The 16,330-nt window shown below is 38.6% G+C and overlaps 7 protein-coding genes across 7 annotated transcripts; 3 read left to right on the plus strand and 4 right to left on the minus strand.

The window, feature by feature from the left end:
- Positions 1-34: 34 nt before the first annotated feature.
- Positions 35-2,596, minus strand: EST2 (telomerase reverse transcriptase; the record flags this gene model as incomplete). The annotated part of the gene is made up of 1 exon (XM_037289119.1): positions 35-2,596. One exon carries the CDS (start codon positions 2,594-2,596, stop codon positions 35-37), a length of 2,562 nt encoding a protein of 853 aa, XP_037145014.1.
- A 705-nt stretch (positions 2,597-3,301) lies between these two features.
- On the plus strand, positions 3,302-4,438 carry TAD3 (Tad3p; the record flags this gene model as incomplete). The annotated part of the gene is made up of 3 exons (XM_037289120.1): positions 3,302-3,410; positions 3,481-3,532; positions 3,613-4,438. The coding sequence occupies 3 exons, from the start codon at positions 3,302-3,304 to the stop codon at positions 4,436-4,438; spliced, it is 987 nt and encodes a 328-aa protein (XP_037145015.1).
- A 30-nt stretch (positions 4,439-4,468) lies between these two features.
- Positions 4,469-4,969, minus strand: NKP2 (Nkp2p; the record flags this gene model as incomplete). Its single annotated transcript, XM_037289121.1, has 1 exon — positions 4,469-4,969. One exon carries the CDS (start codon positions 4,967-4,969, stop codon positions 4,469-4,471), a length of 501 nt encoding a protein of 166 aa, XP_037145016.1.
- A 195-nt stretch (positions 4,970-5,164) lies between these two features.
- SFH1 (Sfh1p) lies at positions 5,165-6,391 on the minus strand (the record flags this gene model as incomplete). The annotated part of the gene is made up of 1 exon (XM_037289122.1): positions 5,165-6,391. The coding sequence occupies one exon, from the start codon at positions 6,389-6,391 to the stop codon at positions 5,165-5,167; it is 1,227 nt and encodes a 408-aa protein (XP_037145017.1).
- A 497-nt stretch (positions 6,392-6,888) lies between these two features.
- On the plus strand, positions 6,889-7,774 carry EFB1 (translation elongation factor 1 subunit beta; the record flags this gene model as incomplete). The annotated part of the gene is made up of 2 exons (XM_037289123.1): positions 6,889-6,968; positions 7,225-7,774. The coding sequence occupies 2 exons, from the start codon at positions 6,889-6,891 to the stop codon at positions 7,772-7,774; spliced, it is 630 nt and encodes a 209-aa protein (XP_037145018.1).
- Positions 7,775-8,100: 326 nt separating this feature from the next.
- VPS8 (CORVET complex membrane-binding subunit VPS8) lies at positions 8,101-11,928 on the plus strand (the record flags this gene model as incomplete). Its single annotated transcript, XM_037289124.1, has 1 exon — positions 8,101-11,928. One exon carries the CDS (start codon positions 8,101-8,103, stop codon positions 11,926-11,928), a length of 3,828 nt encoding a protein of 1,275 aa, XP_037145019.1.
- A 48-nt stretch (positions 11,929-11,976) lies between these two features.
- TFC3 (transcription factor TFIIIC subunit TFC3) lies at positions 11,977-15,521 on the minus strand (the record flags this gene model as incomplete). Its single annotated transcript, XM_037289125.1, has 2 exons — positions 11,977-15,374; positions 15,455-15,521. 2 exons carry the CDS (start codon positions 15,519-15,521, stop codon positions 11,977-11,979), a joined length of 3,465 nt encoding a protein of 1,154 aa, XP_037145020.1.
- Between the last annotated feature and the right edge of the window lie 809 nt (positions 15,522-16,330).

Below are 16,330 nucleotides of genomic sequence, written 5' to 3' on the forward strand. Positions count from 1 at the left end.
TATAAATGCTACCTTTTGTACATCAAAAGAGAAATCACTCATATACAATGCCTCTCAAATATGCGATTACTGGTTTATATTTTGATTGATATGGTAGTAAGCCCTGAATGAAAGAAACCACCATCGCACTGTAAATTTTCCTTCGCATCGACTGGTTTGGTTCAGGGGGTATACATGATTTTATTGCGCAACAATAAAGCGCATCAAAGAAGTGAGCAAACAACTCCAAACTGATATCCTTTGATTTCAAAGACATCGCATACCCTCTTGCAGTGGTTTTAGTAATCGCTCGCAATTGATTGAGTACAATTGAGACGGAATTGAGCTCTAAATCGGTAGTACCATATGAAAGTCCCATTTCAAAGAATCGCAAAAGCTGGTTATAATTTTTTTTGATTGTATGAGACAAAAACCTTGAAGAGTTGAGGGTGTCCTCAGATTTCCATACATTTAAGTCAGTAGTTGAAATATTGAGCCCGCAAAAGTTTACACTTTCAAAGGGAGTCTGTTGATCAACATATACCAGCTTTTCCACTTTTACTTTAACATTATAGTCAATGAATCCATTTTGAACCAATTCTTTTACCTCTAGAATTTGGGGCCTATTGGTCGTTATAAAGAGAAAATCATCCGCAAGTCGAAGTATCAAAGACTCTTCCTGTGCTCTTTCATGGAACACCTTATTTTCCAGCAAAAGATCGTCATACAAAAGATCCACTAACAACGCTGAAAAGCTCGCTCCCTGAAAGAGACCATCTTTTCGAAGGTAGCATTTACCAGCATACAACAGTGATGTCTTGAAGAGTTCCAGTTTTATAATTTCTAAAATTTCATTACTGGTAAAATACTTTGTTGTAACATTATCGACATAAATTTCGCCAAGTGCAGGCTTCTTGCTTCCATTAACTACATTGAGGGTTCTGGAAGAGCTATTAGAGGGATTGAAAACCGTCTGTGATCTGATGACAAATCCTGTCTCGTTTTTCAGTAGTTCTTGGAGGACATGAAAGACCTTTTTTCTTGGAACAGAGTCATAGCATGAATCCACATCGAACTTCATATAATACAGTGTAGGGATACGCTCATACTTCCGCAAGAGAGAAATGCGGAACTCCTTTATATGACTGGCTATATGGTTTGATGAATATAGTTTTTTAAAAAAAGTCTTTCTTTTATTCCTTAGGTATTCTAAGACACATTGAGCGGGAACTATCGCACGCCGAAAATTATCTTTGAACGCTGTGTACTCTTCCTCGTCGGCACCCTTATGGGGGACAGTGATTACACGAAACTCACCTCTTGCTTTTTTTGGAACAATACGAAATCGAGCGTGATTGTAAGCAGACACCAGATAACTATCATGATTCCTGCATACAGCATTTTGAATCAGATGGTCCTTAAAATATTTTGACAAAAAGGGCAGAGATACTGAATTCCATGTGTCATGTCTGAAATAAAGAACTTCACCGGTGTTGGCAGATACATCAGTGCAATAGAAAAAAGTAGTGATAACTCTTGGAATTAAGAACCTAAAGAGCCAGGCAACGAAAAAAGACAATAACTTTGATGAGATTTCAAAATCGCACTTGGAGAAATGCATAGTATCGCATCGCAACCAAGCAAAATCTTTTAGCCGTAATTTGTGAAACAGCTCTTGAAACTCCAAGGTTACAGTGGTATTCAACTCAAGCATCTTGCTCAACTTGGAAAAAATCTCCGACTTGTTACTTTTGGAGCCGAACATTTCCTCCGGTATCAGTTTCTCTAGTACCACAATTAGAAATCGAATGACCTTAGAAGTTGGTGTCCGTAAATCTAGTTGGTGCTTTACCTTAGAAACATAATTTTGAGGGCAAATATTCTCAAGAATTTGTTTATATTTTATCTTTTTTGTATGATTATGAAGCATTTTTTTCAACAGTGGATACATTTTACACCTTATAGATTTGGGAAGTTTAACGTCATCGCTATTAAAAATCGATTTAGCTAATACATCAACACTTGTTCCAGTTGGTAAAATATTGAAAAATCTCATTTCGAGTGAGTTCCGATAGAGGACATGTCTAATGCTTATTTGAGCGTATAAACAATTGTCCTCTGACTTAAGTGCAGGCGACCGCTGGCACCAAAGCGGTGGACGATGTGGCTCGTTCAGGCGATTTCCAACTATTTGTGTGAAATAAGATCCATTATATTCAAGTACTGTACAATTAATGAGAATATCAACAAAGTTTCTGGTTCCAATCAGCTGATGCACCAAGCGCCATGACGAATCTTTTATCTTTGTAACTTGAGTATTTCCAGAGGCACAGTGAAGGGCTTTATTTACATGGCTGTGCCTTGCCATTGCATATCCATAAGTCATCACATTATTGAGTAGCTTTCGCTCTAGTAAAAAGATGATACATTCGTCAATTACTGATGTATGCTCCTCGCTGAGAAGTATATGTGGTATTTCCAGTTCACGACTATTCCTTATAACAAAACATGTACTGAATACCTCTTGCAGCCAATTGTAACTATTACAGATAGTAGAGTTCTCATCAGGAATTGCGATACCTAACTCCTCGATGATGTACTCCCCTAGATTTTTCATTTGCAGTTCCTATAAAGCAGAGCGTCGATATTAGAGTATGTATGACTGTTGGAAGTACATTGGTACACTATTTCCCTCGCAGAATACTTGATGAAAACTCAATATATGGCCATTAGCTTACTCACAGATTTTTTACCGACTCTGTTACCTAGATATTGAAGAAACATGGTAGTCCAGGTAGAGATGGATCTGCTATTCAAATCAGTACTTAAGAAGCTCCGTTACCCTGAGTTTTACCCTGAGGTCAGATGCTTGTTCACATTGATAACACACAAATGGTAAATTGCGATCCATTTCCAAATCTGCCTTACCAGCACGATCTAATCGTGTATTGCGTCCAAATTTTGTGTTTCAGAATTGCAACCGCTGTTTGTTGATTCACTTTTAGGCTAAGCAAAGGATTATGTTGATTCAAGGTGAAGGGAAAAGACAAAAACAAAAAAGTTATAGAAAGAAGGTTTGGAGGTCAGTCGAGCCAGTCGAACTCTACCCTACTTGCAGCCAACAGATTTTATCTTGAGAAGCTCTTGTCTTTCTTGGAAGCACTCCACGTGACGATGGAGCTTTGTCGATTTTGAAATAAGAATATCTATCTCATCTTATCGCTTCTGTTTTGCAGACTTAACAGATTTTGCACTTTCAATTTGCAAAGTCAAGAGATAAAACAATTGAAATCGATTATATGGAAACGGAATCCGAAAGACGATGGTTAAAAAAGCATTGAACCCATTGAAAATAGATTTCAAAAAGTGCATTGTTGAGGATTGCCTTCTGCAAATACGAAATGAGAAAAATCTCGAGGAGCCTGAGTTGAGTATGTTTAGGGTGTTTAATGACAGTTTATATCTAAATTACTAACAAGGCATAATTGAAATGTTATCTAGTAAATGTCTGGACTATTCAAATCAATGCTAAGGATTCAAAATTGCTTATAGAGTATGTTTGCAGATGTAATTAAAGAAAAATCATTGTTCCTAACAAGAGAAAAATGACTAACTTAATCTAACTCGTAACAGTTTTATTAGAAGCAAAATTCTGGATGAAGATGGAATTTTTTTGAACCATATCAAAAGGATTAGAAAAGTGGAGGGGCCGAAGAAAATGCTGGAGGTTGTATTATGTTCCACAGAATTTGCGCAAGATGAAGCAGCTTGCATGTCCCTGCTTACCAACTGCGGATTCAACTATCAAAACCTAAGCTGCGAAAATCTGATTCCTAAGCAAGGAGCGCCAACGAAGGAGTTGGCAATTGAATGGTCCGAACTCTATTGGCCCTTAAATTGGTGCGGAAACCCGAATGATCAGATTCTAAATGAATACACATTCGATATAGATTTTATCAGAGAAAAGCTGGCTCAAATAACGTCGATTTCCCAAGAAGAAGCAAAAAAAGGAAATAAAGTCCCAGTTGTGACAGCTTTCGTCAACCCATGCGATGCAGAACACCCTATAGTTTCAACAGATCAACGTAGCGAGGTAAATGATCTTGTTTTAGACCACAGCATAATGATTGGAATTAGAAAAGTTGCTGAGGACACGAAGCTAAAAGAGTCACAATTGACCGATAGCACCATTGGAACTGATTCAACGTACCTCTGTCTTAATTTTGATGTTTATACCACGCATGAACCATGTTCAATGTGTTCAATGGCTTTAATACATTCTAGAGTAAAAAGATGCATTTTTATACGACCTATGTCGAAAACAGGAACCTTGAGGGCTGATAGTGGTGATGGATACTGTATGCATTGCAACAATTCCTTAAACTCAAAATTTGAAGTTTTCCAATGGATCGGTAACGACTTCGCACCAATTGAGATCGAGTCGAACTTGTGTGCCTAGATCTGATCCGAACTAGATATATATTAGTATCTAGGTACTTCCGCGATCAACATCTTCTATCAATGCTTTATATCTTTTTAAAGTATTCAATAGACCATCAAGGGACGAATTTGCACTTTGTTGCCTTGTCTCATGTGATTCAGTCAAAATATTATTGAAGGACTCCAGTTCCAGGGCATTCGCGGCAATCCTCTTATTCATGGTTTTCAACCGACTGTTTAAAATTTGGTCTACGGTGTATAAGTTGTTGATGATTTCTTCCAAGGTAAACGACTCTGCGACCTGACCCTTTTCAAGATCATTTAAAACTGATTCTTTCAACTTTTTCAAAAAATCACAGACACCCTTGCTTATCGTTTGATATGCCATTGAGTCAATGCTTTGATATTTCAGGTACCAGTCACGTATAGATTCCTTTGAAATGCGATTGTGTGCGCTCTTGGTTATTATATCGTCAAACTCCTCGAACGAAATCTGATTTGTCAATAGTCCTTCCGTGATATATCGGGTGAGGAGTTCTTGTGATGCCATTCTTATATCGCTAAAGCAAATTTGTAATCCCTAGGGCTCTGTGTTTTCATTCTGACGGGCATGGCCGCAGTGAATCTCTTATATGTGAGACGCGCCATTCTCACAAGGCGGCCTACTGACGTGAAATATAATCCCAAAAATATATATATATATATACGTTTACATTAAAATATTATATATGGTTACATAAGAAGACTATATCCTTAAAGTTGTCTCTAGATCGTCAATTCTTCTTCTTCCTCTTCTACTCATTCTGTCAGATTCTCTCTTTAATCTTCTCAGGTTTCTTTCCTTTTCAATTTCACGTTTCTGGATCTCTTCAGGGGTCAATACTTCGACCTTTGGGCACCAACTAACACCTAATTCATCCATATCGAGTCTTATCCCGGACAGATAACCGAAGGCTGCGCCATTCGGAACATGATCTTGGTTCAAATGGCCTTCTAACCACTCTTTTTTTACTCTTAGAAGATATTCGTGCAGTGAATGAGAAATGGCTGGCAAAAATTCTCTTGATAAGCCCAAGTCTTTTACTATAGTCTCTGCAAACATTTCAGGTGATAAGCTGGTGTCATTGAGATTCCACTGAAAATTGTCTTCGTAGAGCCTGTTATTGAGAGAACACGTCAGATTTACAATAACCTGTAAATCTGGTACGACAACCGCCGCAACTGTTTCATATTCTTGTAATTGTTCATTTATCGCAGAAACGATTTGGGAATGCAAAGCTGAAGAATTCGGGAAATCTAGATCTCTACAATATATCGTGGCGAACTCTTCGGGTGTAACAGATTGGTCATTAATGTTCCAAGTAAACACATCCGATATTGTATGTCCGCCGTGTTCAAGGTTCAAAGTTATTGGAATCACAATGGGCTCCTGTTGGTCTTCAGATAACGGTGATGGTATATCTAACCTATAGGGGACTGCGATTTTACTCTGCAAAAACGTGTCTCTTATTTTGGGATACCTCAAAATGCTCAATTGATCCTCCTGGTCCTGTATATCTGGCAACGCGTTATTCAAAGCTGTCTCCTCTAAGCCACTTCCTGCCCCATTATTGCCACCATTATTAGCGTTATTGTTCGCAGTATTATTCGAGCCACTCTCTGGCGCGTTTCCCTCGAAACCAGCCTTTATCTCGTCATCATCTCCCATACCAACAATTCCGCCTTCGACTGTTGCCCCTACTCCGCCGTTATTATTTCCGGATCCCCTGTTTTCCCCAGATAAATCGTGTGAGGCACCGCCATTGGTGAATTCATCAAAAATATCGGTATCAAATTCTGCGTAGTTTACTACTTTTGCCCTCTTATGGCCTCTGGTGGGTTGCGCCGTCACAAATATTGGAACATCTTCGTTTCTAATACGATTGTGGAAATTCGTCAAATATGCCTGAGGCAAAATCTGTTGCTGCGACATGCTTAACTACCACTTCGCAAGGACTACAAGCACAATGATACAAAGATTTAAAAGTTAATTTGCCTCTTACTATAGCCCGGCCTGTAACTGTTTACAGTTCTTTTGATTATAATGGAATTCTATATATCATCTTTTCTGCACTGTTTTCCTCTGCTTCCATTTCTCTCTTTGAAAAGGCGAAAACATTGTCCGGGACCCTAACCATGGAAGTGTCCGAAATAAATCCCGGACTGTCCGAGATATTATTGTCCGCGACTTCCAGGGTTGTGTCCGATACTATTTCGTGTTGGGTGACTTATCTTTTTTCAATTAGGGCTTTCATGTTTCTCCCTGTGAAAAAATTTCAAGTGTGTTCGACGGAACGACCATTGTTGGAAGATAAAATTTTTCATTTTAATCATTTAAGTACAATATTTGTTATAGTTTGTTTTCACTTTTAACTGCTTTTATTATACCAAATCTGTGTAACTGATTAACAGCAGCCAATATATAATACAATGTCTTTTACCGATTTCTCAAAGATTGAAACTTTGCAAAAATTGAACACCTTCTTGGCTGACAAGTCGTACATCGAAGGGTATGTTTAAAATTATCTTCCATATTGATGAAGGAACGCATATATGATAGTCATATATGTGTAGACTTGTACGTGAATGATGAATTTAATTCTTTGGTCCGTGTTTATGACGGGAAGTAAGACCCCCGGTATGAGTGACACAAGAGATGTGATTGATTTCACGATTACTGACAAACGTACAATTTCTACACTGTAAATGCAGTCATCGTTGCATTCATTAGAATATTTTACTAACTAATGTTGTGATTTTATAAAGCACATCTGCTTCCCAAGCCGACGTCTCTGTCTACAAGGCTTTCCAAAAGGCTTACCCAGACTTTGCCAGATGGTTCAACCACATTGCCGCTAAATCAGACGAATTTTCATCATTTCCAGCTGCCTCTGCTCCAGCTGCTGCTGCTGAGGAAGCAGAAGACGATGATGAAGTCGATCTATTCGGTTCAGACGACGAAGAAGACGATGCTCAAGCTGAAAAATTGAAGGCTGAAAGAATCGCTGAATATAATGCTAGAAAGGCTAACAAACCAGCCAAGCCAGCTGCTAAATCTATTGTCACCATTGATGTCAAACCATGGGATGATGAAACCGACTTGGAGGAAATGGTTGCTAACGTCAAAGCTGTTGAAATGGATGGTTTGACCTGGGGTGCTCACCAATTTATCCCAATCGGTTTTGGTATCAAAAAATTACAAATTAACTGTGTTGTTGAAGACGATAAAGTTCCTCTTGATGATTTGCAAGGTAGCATTGAAGAAGATGAGGACCATGTCCAATCGACTGATATTGCTGCTATGCAAAAATTATAATTCGGCTTTATCTTTTTCTTTGCTTTCAGGGAAAGTTATTTAACAATGATAGGTACCTATTTTATTGTGTCATTATATAATATAAAGTTCTATAGCAGCCTATTTTTGTATTAAAGAGTATAAATACAACATTTTTCATGCCCCATACATGTTGCACCTTCCCTTAGCTTTTTGAATTTTTCAGATGTAGGACCAACTCTTGATGGTAGTGAGAACAGGGGTAGAGACAACTTTTAAAGAAAAATGTAGATACTCTATTAACAAAATAAGAAAAAGCTAGCAAGTTCTTCATACGTTTAAGAGTTCATACTAGATTATTATGGAATATGCAAAATGAGCCTATTCCATATGGGTCCATCATAGACAGTACAATCGACAGCGACAGCGGCAGTTCGAACTTTCTAGATTTTAGATCAAGCACTCGCCTCAGTGAAAGACTACTGCTGTTGAGCAGTAATGTAGATTCCTCACTTACGAATGCTGTTATTCAAAATGGTTTGTCTGGCTCGATGAGTGACGACTTTTTTGAAGACCCAGCCAGGATAGAAGCACTTTTAAAATGGTCTGCAATGAAAAATATTAACCCTTTATTGGGAGCTTATGGTGGACCAAGTTGTATATATCCAACAAAATACTGCATTATTATCGGCACTTGTAAGGGCTCGGTACTTATTTTTACAAGGAAACAACTGTTGGTTAACAACTTAGTTCCTCAATTGTCTAACGATTTGAGTACCGATTACGAGAGATCTTCTGTGGAATGTGTTGCCATTAGCTCAGACGGGACACATTTAGCCGCTGGTTATGGCTCGGGTGACATTTTTCTGTGGAATTTGAACATATCTGATGGTGTTTCGGAAAGCACGGAGAATGGATCCGAGTTTACTAGTATCAAGCAGTTAAAGGCAATCATTCATATTAAGTACCACAAAGGAAGAGTGATTAATGGACTGGGATTCATCGGCGCTAGACATACAGCTCTTGTTGTGAGTGATAATGAGAGCGATCTGATGTACCATAACGGATTTAGAAGTGGTCTGTGGGTATTGACCCACAATTCAAGAAGAATTTTGAATATAGCTAATAATGAGAAACTTTTACGTTCTAAAACCGCTCCATCTCATCAAGGCGAAGATTCTCTGCATATGGTAGCAATTCTCACCAGTTGCTCTTTTGCAATAATATCTACAAAACCTCGCTTAACGACTTTACTTGTTGATAAGCTTCCAAGCATATTTACCGATTCTGCTATTGATAACTGCTGCTTAAATTGGAACAAGGGTCTTACGAAAGTGGCATTTTCGATAGATTCGGAAGTCATGGTTTACTTCCTTGAAATATCCGAAAGTTCAGGCAGCATTGTCTCACGAAAAGAAAAATGGAAATCAAAAGAACCAATTACATCTCTTCAATGGGTCAGCGAAGATTTGTTAGGTTTGCTAACTTTATCGCACCAATTTCTGATACTCGACCTAACTGACAGATTCAAAGTATTAGCACAGGTCGACCTCTTGACTCACGATCTCCTTAGTCCTGCATGCAAACATTTTGCCACGAGCAATGATGAACTATTCCTTTCCACTCACTATAATATAGAAATTGGAAAGTACTCAACGTGGTCTGAAACTGCACTTGTCAATGTACAACGCGGTGACTATATCAGTGCACTCAAATTCCTGGCATCAGCTTTGAACCCTGACTTCCCACTTTCAAAATTAATGAAGTTGCAAAAGGGTCTAAGTGAAAGAGAAAATCAGCTGATACTGCCTTTTTGCAACCTAGCTTTAGCTTCTGTACGCTTTCTTCTTCGAAAAGGGAGTTTGGAAGACACTGAAATTGACGAATTACTGTCTTTGATTTTACGTATTGTGCAAAAATTTGAAAGAAAAGATTTGCAGATGCAGTATGTTAACTCGCTGCTGGAAGAAATCATGAACTGCTTCTCAGAGGGAAAAAGCAATATATTTTTTGATGCGCTTATAAATGCTGTCATGGAGGGTTCGATAACTGCTTTACCTCCAGGAGTGTTCAGGGCACTTTTAGAATACTATTCCCAACAAAAACGTACAACTTTACTTGAAGAGATAATCATCATGCTCAATCCAGAGATGCTAGACATTGATCTTGCTGTAAAACTTTGTCAAGAGCACGGTCTATTCGATATTCTCATTTACCTATGGAACAGGATTTTCCATGACTACACCTCTCCACTTATTGATGCACTCTATAAAATAAGTGATCAAAGCCAGAAATGCGTAATTTTCAATGGAATCGAAAAATTAGATATGAAAAAGATTTTCGATTATTTAACACTGATACTCACTGGGAGGAAATATCCTCAAAATATCCCTTTTTCATCAACAACAGAACAATTCAATGCGAAAGTGAATCTCTATCGAATCCTTTTTAGTGGGACATGTATAGAATTACCTTCAAAATCTGGTATCAAAGTCTACACAAAAAGCGATATAAAGAATGAACCTGCTTTTCCGTATTTCAATTTACTTCTGGACTTCAATCCTAAAAGACTTCTAGCTATGCTAAATGAGGTATTTGAGGACAGTTTTTTGAATGATACCGGAAGCAGCTATAAAAATGATGGGGCCCAGGTGAGTAGACAATACATCATACACGTCATCTTGGATATTATGAAAGAAAGAAGCAACTCTGTTGAGTGTGCTCTATTAGCAATTTTCGTATCTAGCAATATTTCAAAGTACCCACAGTTTATTAGTGTCTCTAATCAAGCTTTGGAAAAATTGGTAGAATCGATTTGCGGAGTAGATTATCCAAATTTGAGAAGTGATTTGCAGAGAGCGTTAGAAGCTTTACTATCAATCTATATCCCAGCCAATCCAGAAGTTTTTATCACCGAAATGAAAGAGAAGAGATACAATCAAGTTCTTTTTACAGTATACTGCAAACTGAGGCGCTTTCCTGAGCTATTCGTATTGGTTCTTGAATCCCAGAACACGCAGGATGATTACGGTATAGATCTTAAAAATGTGGTGGAAACTATATTCAATGCAACCAAAAGTGATCGGTCGATGAAACGTGCCACAATTCAAATTATTGAAAGAAATATGGCCAGTTTGTTATCCAAACTTGGACCCAAAGACGCTGTTGCTCTCTTTCAAAATCTTGATACAGAAATCCACAACTTTGTCTTCACTTTGTCTGACGAGTTGAGCCAGCTACATTATTTGGATGAGCTTTTTGCCAAACCATCCCTTTCAGCTACCAATGATCACTTGTCAAACTCGTATATCGACCTATGTTGTAAATATAAGGATAATAGGAGATTATTGCCAGTACTGAAAGAATTCCCTATGAAAAAGGTAAACTTTCATTCGATACTTGAAAGTTTAATCATGAAAAGGAACTTTGAGGCAGCAGGCATTGTTCACCAGCGACTTGAAGATTATACCTCAGTTATTGATGATATGATGCATTGTATTAGAGCTTGGTTTAGTCAACAAAATCAAGACTATGAATCCCTTAATTATTATATAACAATGGCAGTTCAAGCTGCCGATGCTTCCAAGAGTGAGAGAGAACAGAATTGGTCAAAATTGATTGCTTGCTTGATTACGGTATATGGTAGGTTGAGAAGTGCAATTGAACAGGATGCCTGTAAAAAGGCCATGCAAAGCGTCTTCATAAAGTTAGCACTTTCGTATAATTCTGATCAGGAAACTGGTTCGCGACAATTCTGGAGCATTTTAACGGGTGCCTTAGAAAACCAGGAGGTGATCATGAGAAAGGCACACGAGCTGCGTGCTTTGCTACTGGACATTTACACTGCGTATAATGTGGAAGAACACATGTCGAGAATTCTTTTACGCCTTGTTGGGAGCTTTTCTACAGAGCTTACAAAGAGATATGAAAAGGCAATTCAACGGGGCTCCGCGATATGCAATGAAAAATGCGAAATTTGTGGCAAGATTATATGGGGTATTGGGGTTGACACGGCAGTATTCGAATTGTGGGAGTCGGGAATGAGGAAGTCAAAAAAAGAAATGTTAAATGTTAAGGTATCTTCCATTGTCGTGTTTATGTGTGGTCATGGATTTCACGAGCAATGCCTTAAAAACCTCGGTCAAGGAAACGGGAAATATTACTGTCTCATTTGCAAAACCCGTGTCATTATATGAGCTTCTTATCAAGTGTAAAACTTAGTTGAATTAAGTATATATACAGATCTATTCCATTAATCGATACCAACAACTTGTTGCGCAGTATCCCTTGAATGGGGTGTGAGAGAGTAACTGCTTTGCGATTAGCCAATCACAAATTTCTCTGACTTCTTGCCTGCATATTATATTACCGCAGTATTGGAGAAGTCTCTTCTCTCCGATACCAGGGTTGAAAAGTACTTCCTTTATTATCATAGATACAAGGTTCTTCCATACGCTTTCTCGTATCGAGCCCTTCGAATCGATCCAAAGCCTCGAATTTGATCCGTGAACAGGGACTGGTACCTCTGCCAATTTTTGGAATAAATTATTATCTCGTGGAGTAATGATAAATGGGGGTGTTAAGGCTGCAACTCCGAATCTTCTTGTGGTGTAACTCAATGGACGACCGTTTTCTGGTGACTTCACTGGACTCAGTAAAATCTTGCATCTAGAAATAAGGTCAATCAGCGTCCAAGATGCTACATCAGAAGTCTCTTCACTGACTACAATACCGTTTTTCGCCGATAACATTTCTTCGAGTTTTTCCCTATAGTTCTTTGATTCCTCAAACGCCATGCGAGCCCCTCTTGACTCCAATATTTCTTGAATGACACCAGTCTCTTCCAATCTTGCACCAGAAAAACGAATTTGCTTATCTTTGGCCATGTCCATAACCACTTTGTCTAAAGTTTCCTTGGGTACTTTCTTCAGTGCAAGAATTTCGTCTCTTGATGCACTCGACTGATTGAATAGTAACGACCTGATTAACATTCTAGTATTTCCGTCTGTGTCGAAAACATCCAACGTGTCGTCTGTATAGTCAAGCATATAACTTTTTTTCAAAAGAGAGGTTTCCCTTTGAACCATAGACGACATCGCAAGCCCTATTCTAGCAGAAGAATAATCAGATTCTTTAACAAACGTGTAGAGCTTTCTATTTTCAGAGTAGTTTCTGTAAAGAGATACCGGTTTACCGCTAGGATCAAGCTCCGACGCCGTCCACAACCGAATCAGTTTTGGCAAGTTTAATCTTTCTGCCTCTTCAAGAGTTGTCCTTTCATCTTTTATAGCTGAAACGAGAATTTTTCGCCACTTATCAACGCGAGCTCTCCAACCGCTATGGCCCATTTTGACTCTACGAATGGTCCATTGCTTCTTAAGGCTTTCTAGAGAGTTATTTGGAAACAGCCTAGTGATTTGATCCCATGCTACCTCATTTTTGATACTTTTCGAGATAACAACAGTCATTACCAACGCCTCAACTCCATCTTTGCTTCCCAGATGGAAAGTAGACCTCGATCGAGGCTCCGCTGACTCCTTAGAAAGAGCGTCTGTTCCTTCTTTCATTTCCGTTTTCTTCGGCCTTCTTTGAGTTTTATTCTTGACTTTATTCCCATCAGAAAGTGGGGATTTTGAGGACGATGTGCCAGTTTCAGTATGCGCTCTTGATCGAGACTGAAACTGTCGCACTCTCTCAACGGACTTTTTGCCCCGGTGAAATTTGTCTTTCTCTGTTTGATCAAAAAAATATATGTCAGTATTGTGGATGATATCATTGAAATGCGCCCTTTTATTGTCCTTCTCTTTCACAACATAACTCTCAACAGCATCATTGTCGATATCAGGCAGATGAATTATGCGTCGCTGTGTTTTGGGTTCTAAGCTGTCGTGTAATTTGTGACTTTTGACCATTAAAGCAACATCGCCCCGAACAGTTTTCTTGTCCAGCATTGTAGGAGATCCCATATATCGGGATACATCTTCAAAAAATTGCTCCCTGAGGTAGGTTACACCACCCGATTGTCTTACAACTTCAAGAATCGCACGCTGTCTATAAAGTGATCTCAGCGAGTTTGCAGAAAACCCACCTACTTTGATTACCTCTGATTTGGTCATAGAATTATTCTTCGGGGCTAGGCTGTCACTCGAAACTTCACGCGATTGAAAATCGCTTGAGGGTTCTATTGAGACCACTTTGGGAACTTTGCGTTCTAATAAATTTTCTTTATTATTTTCCAAGCTGTTTGTAGAGTCTTCTTCGTGCTTTCTTTTACGCCCAAGCGCTGGTGCGTTAACACTTGGAGGAACCTTCAGTTCTCCATTCCAGAAAAAAATGTCCTGGTCCTCTCGTCTTATGAATCTTACAGTACTACTCAAAGGAACGAAGCTAGCTTTATTAAGGGAGCTGAGCGTCACATTTTCCGCAGCAATTGGTTCGAAGACATCCCGCCACGGTTGCACACTACCTGTCAGATTTCCAAAGTTTTCTCCCGAGAAAAATCTGTAGAATTTTTTTTTACCCTCAAAGTCATAAACTCTAATGATCTCGTATCTACGAATTGTACTGCTTTGTTTGCCAACGTTTTTTACGTAGAGTTCTGTCAACTTCGTGAAGGACCTCCTGTAGTCAGGACCTGTAAGCTTATTAATTAGCTGCATGGTTGATACACCTTGCAATCCAGAGGAATCTGCAAAATCATACGTTTGATTTTGTACTGGAAAGAATCGGTTTAAGAGAAATTTATTCCTTTCAGTATCATTCTTCTCATCGACAATTAAATTGTCATCCTGTAGCAAATTAGTTGCGTTAAAATTGTCAAGGCCTTCGTATGCATCTGTATCTGCATTTGCAGTCTTATCGAAGTCAACACTTGCTTCATCGTCAAAATCCGTTTCATAGTCAAAATCGTTAGTGGATCTATCTTCCGGGATGTAGTCTTTTAAATATTTAACACATCTGATTTTTACTGCGGTATTCGTTGGAGATACTACCAGTACTTTTTTGATGTGGCCTTTCTCGGTTAGCCAATTGATTGCTGCTATAAAGGATTTGGAAAGTCTTTTGTCCACGTCTAGCTTCAACTCCCTTTTGAGATCGATAATCTGACGAACACCGTTTTTAGAATGCTTGACTATTTCAACAATCTTAGGTAGATATTCTCTTATATTTACGTAAGGTTTCATGTTATTTTCGAGTTTTGCATACTTTCGCAGCTTTAGCAACTTCACAACATGCCCCTTGTAAATCATCTGAACAGAACAAATAAGACCTTCCAGTTTTTTCACACGACCCGTGATACTTCTGGGATCTTGTTTGGTGGCAGTTGCTAGATCTTTGGTATTTATTCCAAGATCCTTTGATTTGGCTATCTCCAACAGCAGCTCAAAAGCGGCTCCCCCAAGATTGGATTCTTTCTTCGTGTATCCAGTAAGAATGATCCATAGTTTTTCCTCTGTTATTCCCACGCTAATGTTGTCCTTCCCAATTACATCTGTGAAGCTTTCATGTGTAGCTTTGCCCTTTTCATAAAGTACAATATCCACATTAGCAGTCATGCAGGAAAAAATATACTCCTTCATTTTTTCATCTGTTATCTCAACATATTTGGCTGCGATCTCCCATATGTACGAAAGTTTTACCTCTGATTAACGAAGTTAGCCACAATGATCTTGTTAGCAAACGCTAGTGATAACACAATGCGTGCCAAAACTTTTAACATACCGCCCTTGTTATAGGCTATATCCTCACATAGAAGATCAACCAGCTCGTCAGGGTATACGGGAATCATTTGGAGAATATGAACTACTTGCTACACCTTTTTTTCTCCACTGTTCGAATTCAGCATCAATCGTTATTTTTGTTTTGAATGGATACGTCCCTTACTGTCAAGCTAAACTAGCGACAACGTATGAAGGAATACGAGGAAAAGATTAAAAATTGTAAACATCGAATGTATATAGTCTACAAAAGTGATCCACGTATGCTCTCACAGGATATAGTTGACGTTTATTTTACGTCAAGACTTCTCATGCTAGTATAGCACTTAGTTACATATGCTAAGCAACATTTTGAGATACCTTCAACATATGCTCTTTTTATGATATTAAACATCGCAGGAGCAAGTTCCTTTTCAGTTCTTCGACTTTTCGTTGCAAGCTGAGTAAGGGTAGGGAAATTTTGGTTCGTTGTAACCAAACCCTCTGACCCATCTGGTGTTAGTGGCACCAATTATCTCGTATATCAAGGTACTTAAAAAAACCAAAGGTAAGTGGCCATGCTTTATTAAAACTAAACCTTTTGCTGATGAATGAGTATCTTTTTTGCCAGTTAAAAAGAAATAGCAGGAGGTTAAGTAAGTCACTATCCAACACTTTGGGAATGATCTTTTATGTACCATTGCTGTGTAGCAAAAGGAAGAGTTGAATCTTTTGAGTTTTAAACGAACGGCTCTGTGGTACTTAAATAGACTCAAATTCTCAGGTTAGATGACACTCTTAAAAAGTTGTGCTCCGTAAAGTCCTGCCGGTTTCTTGTGAGTATGAAACAAGAGAGAGAACCTCAAACTCCATCGCTTTTTAGCCGCCGACGTCGCTGCAG

The sequence above is a fragment of the Zygotorulaspora mrakii genome, chromosome 5 (genome assembly GCF_013402915.1).
Source record: "Zygotorulaspora mrakii chromosome 5, complete sequence".
NCBI classification, from domain to species: domain Eukaryota; kingdom Fungi; phylum Ascomycota; class Saccharomycetes; order Saccharomycetales; family Saccharomycetaceae; genus Zygotorulaspora; species Zygotorulaspora mrakii.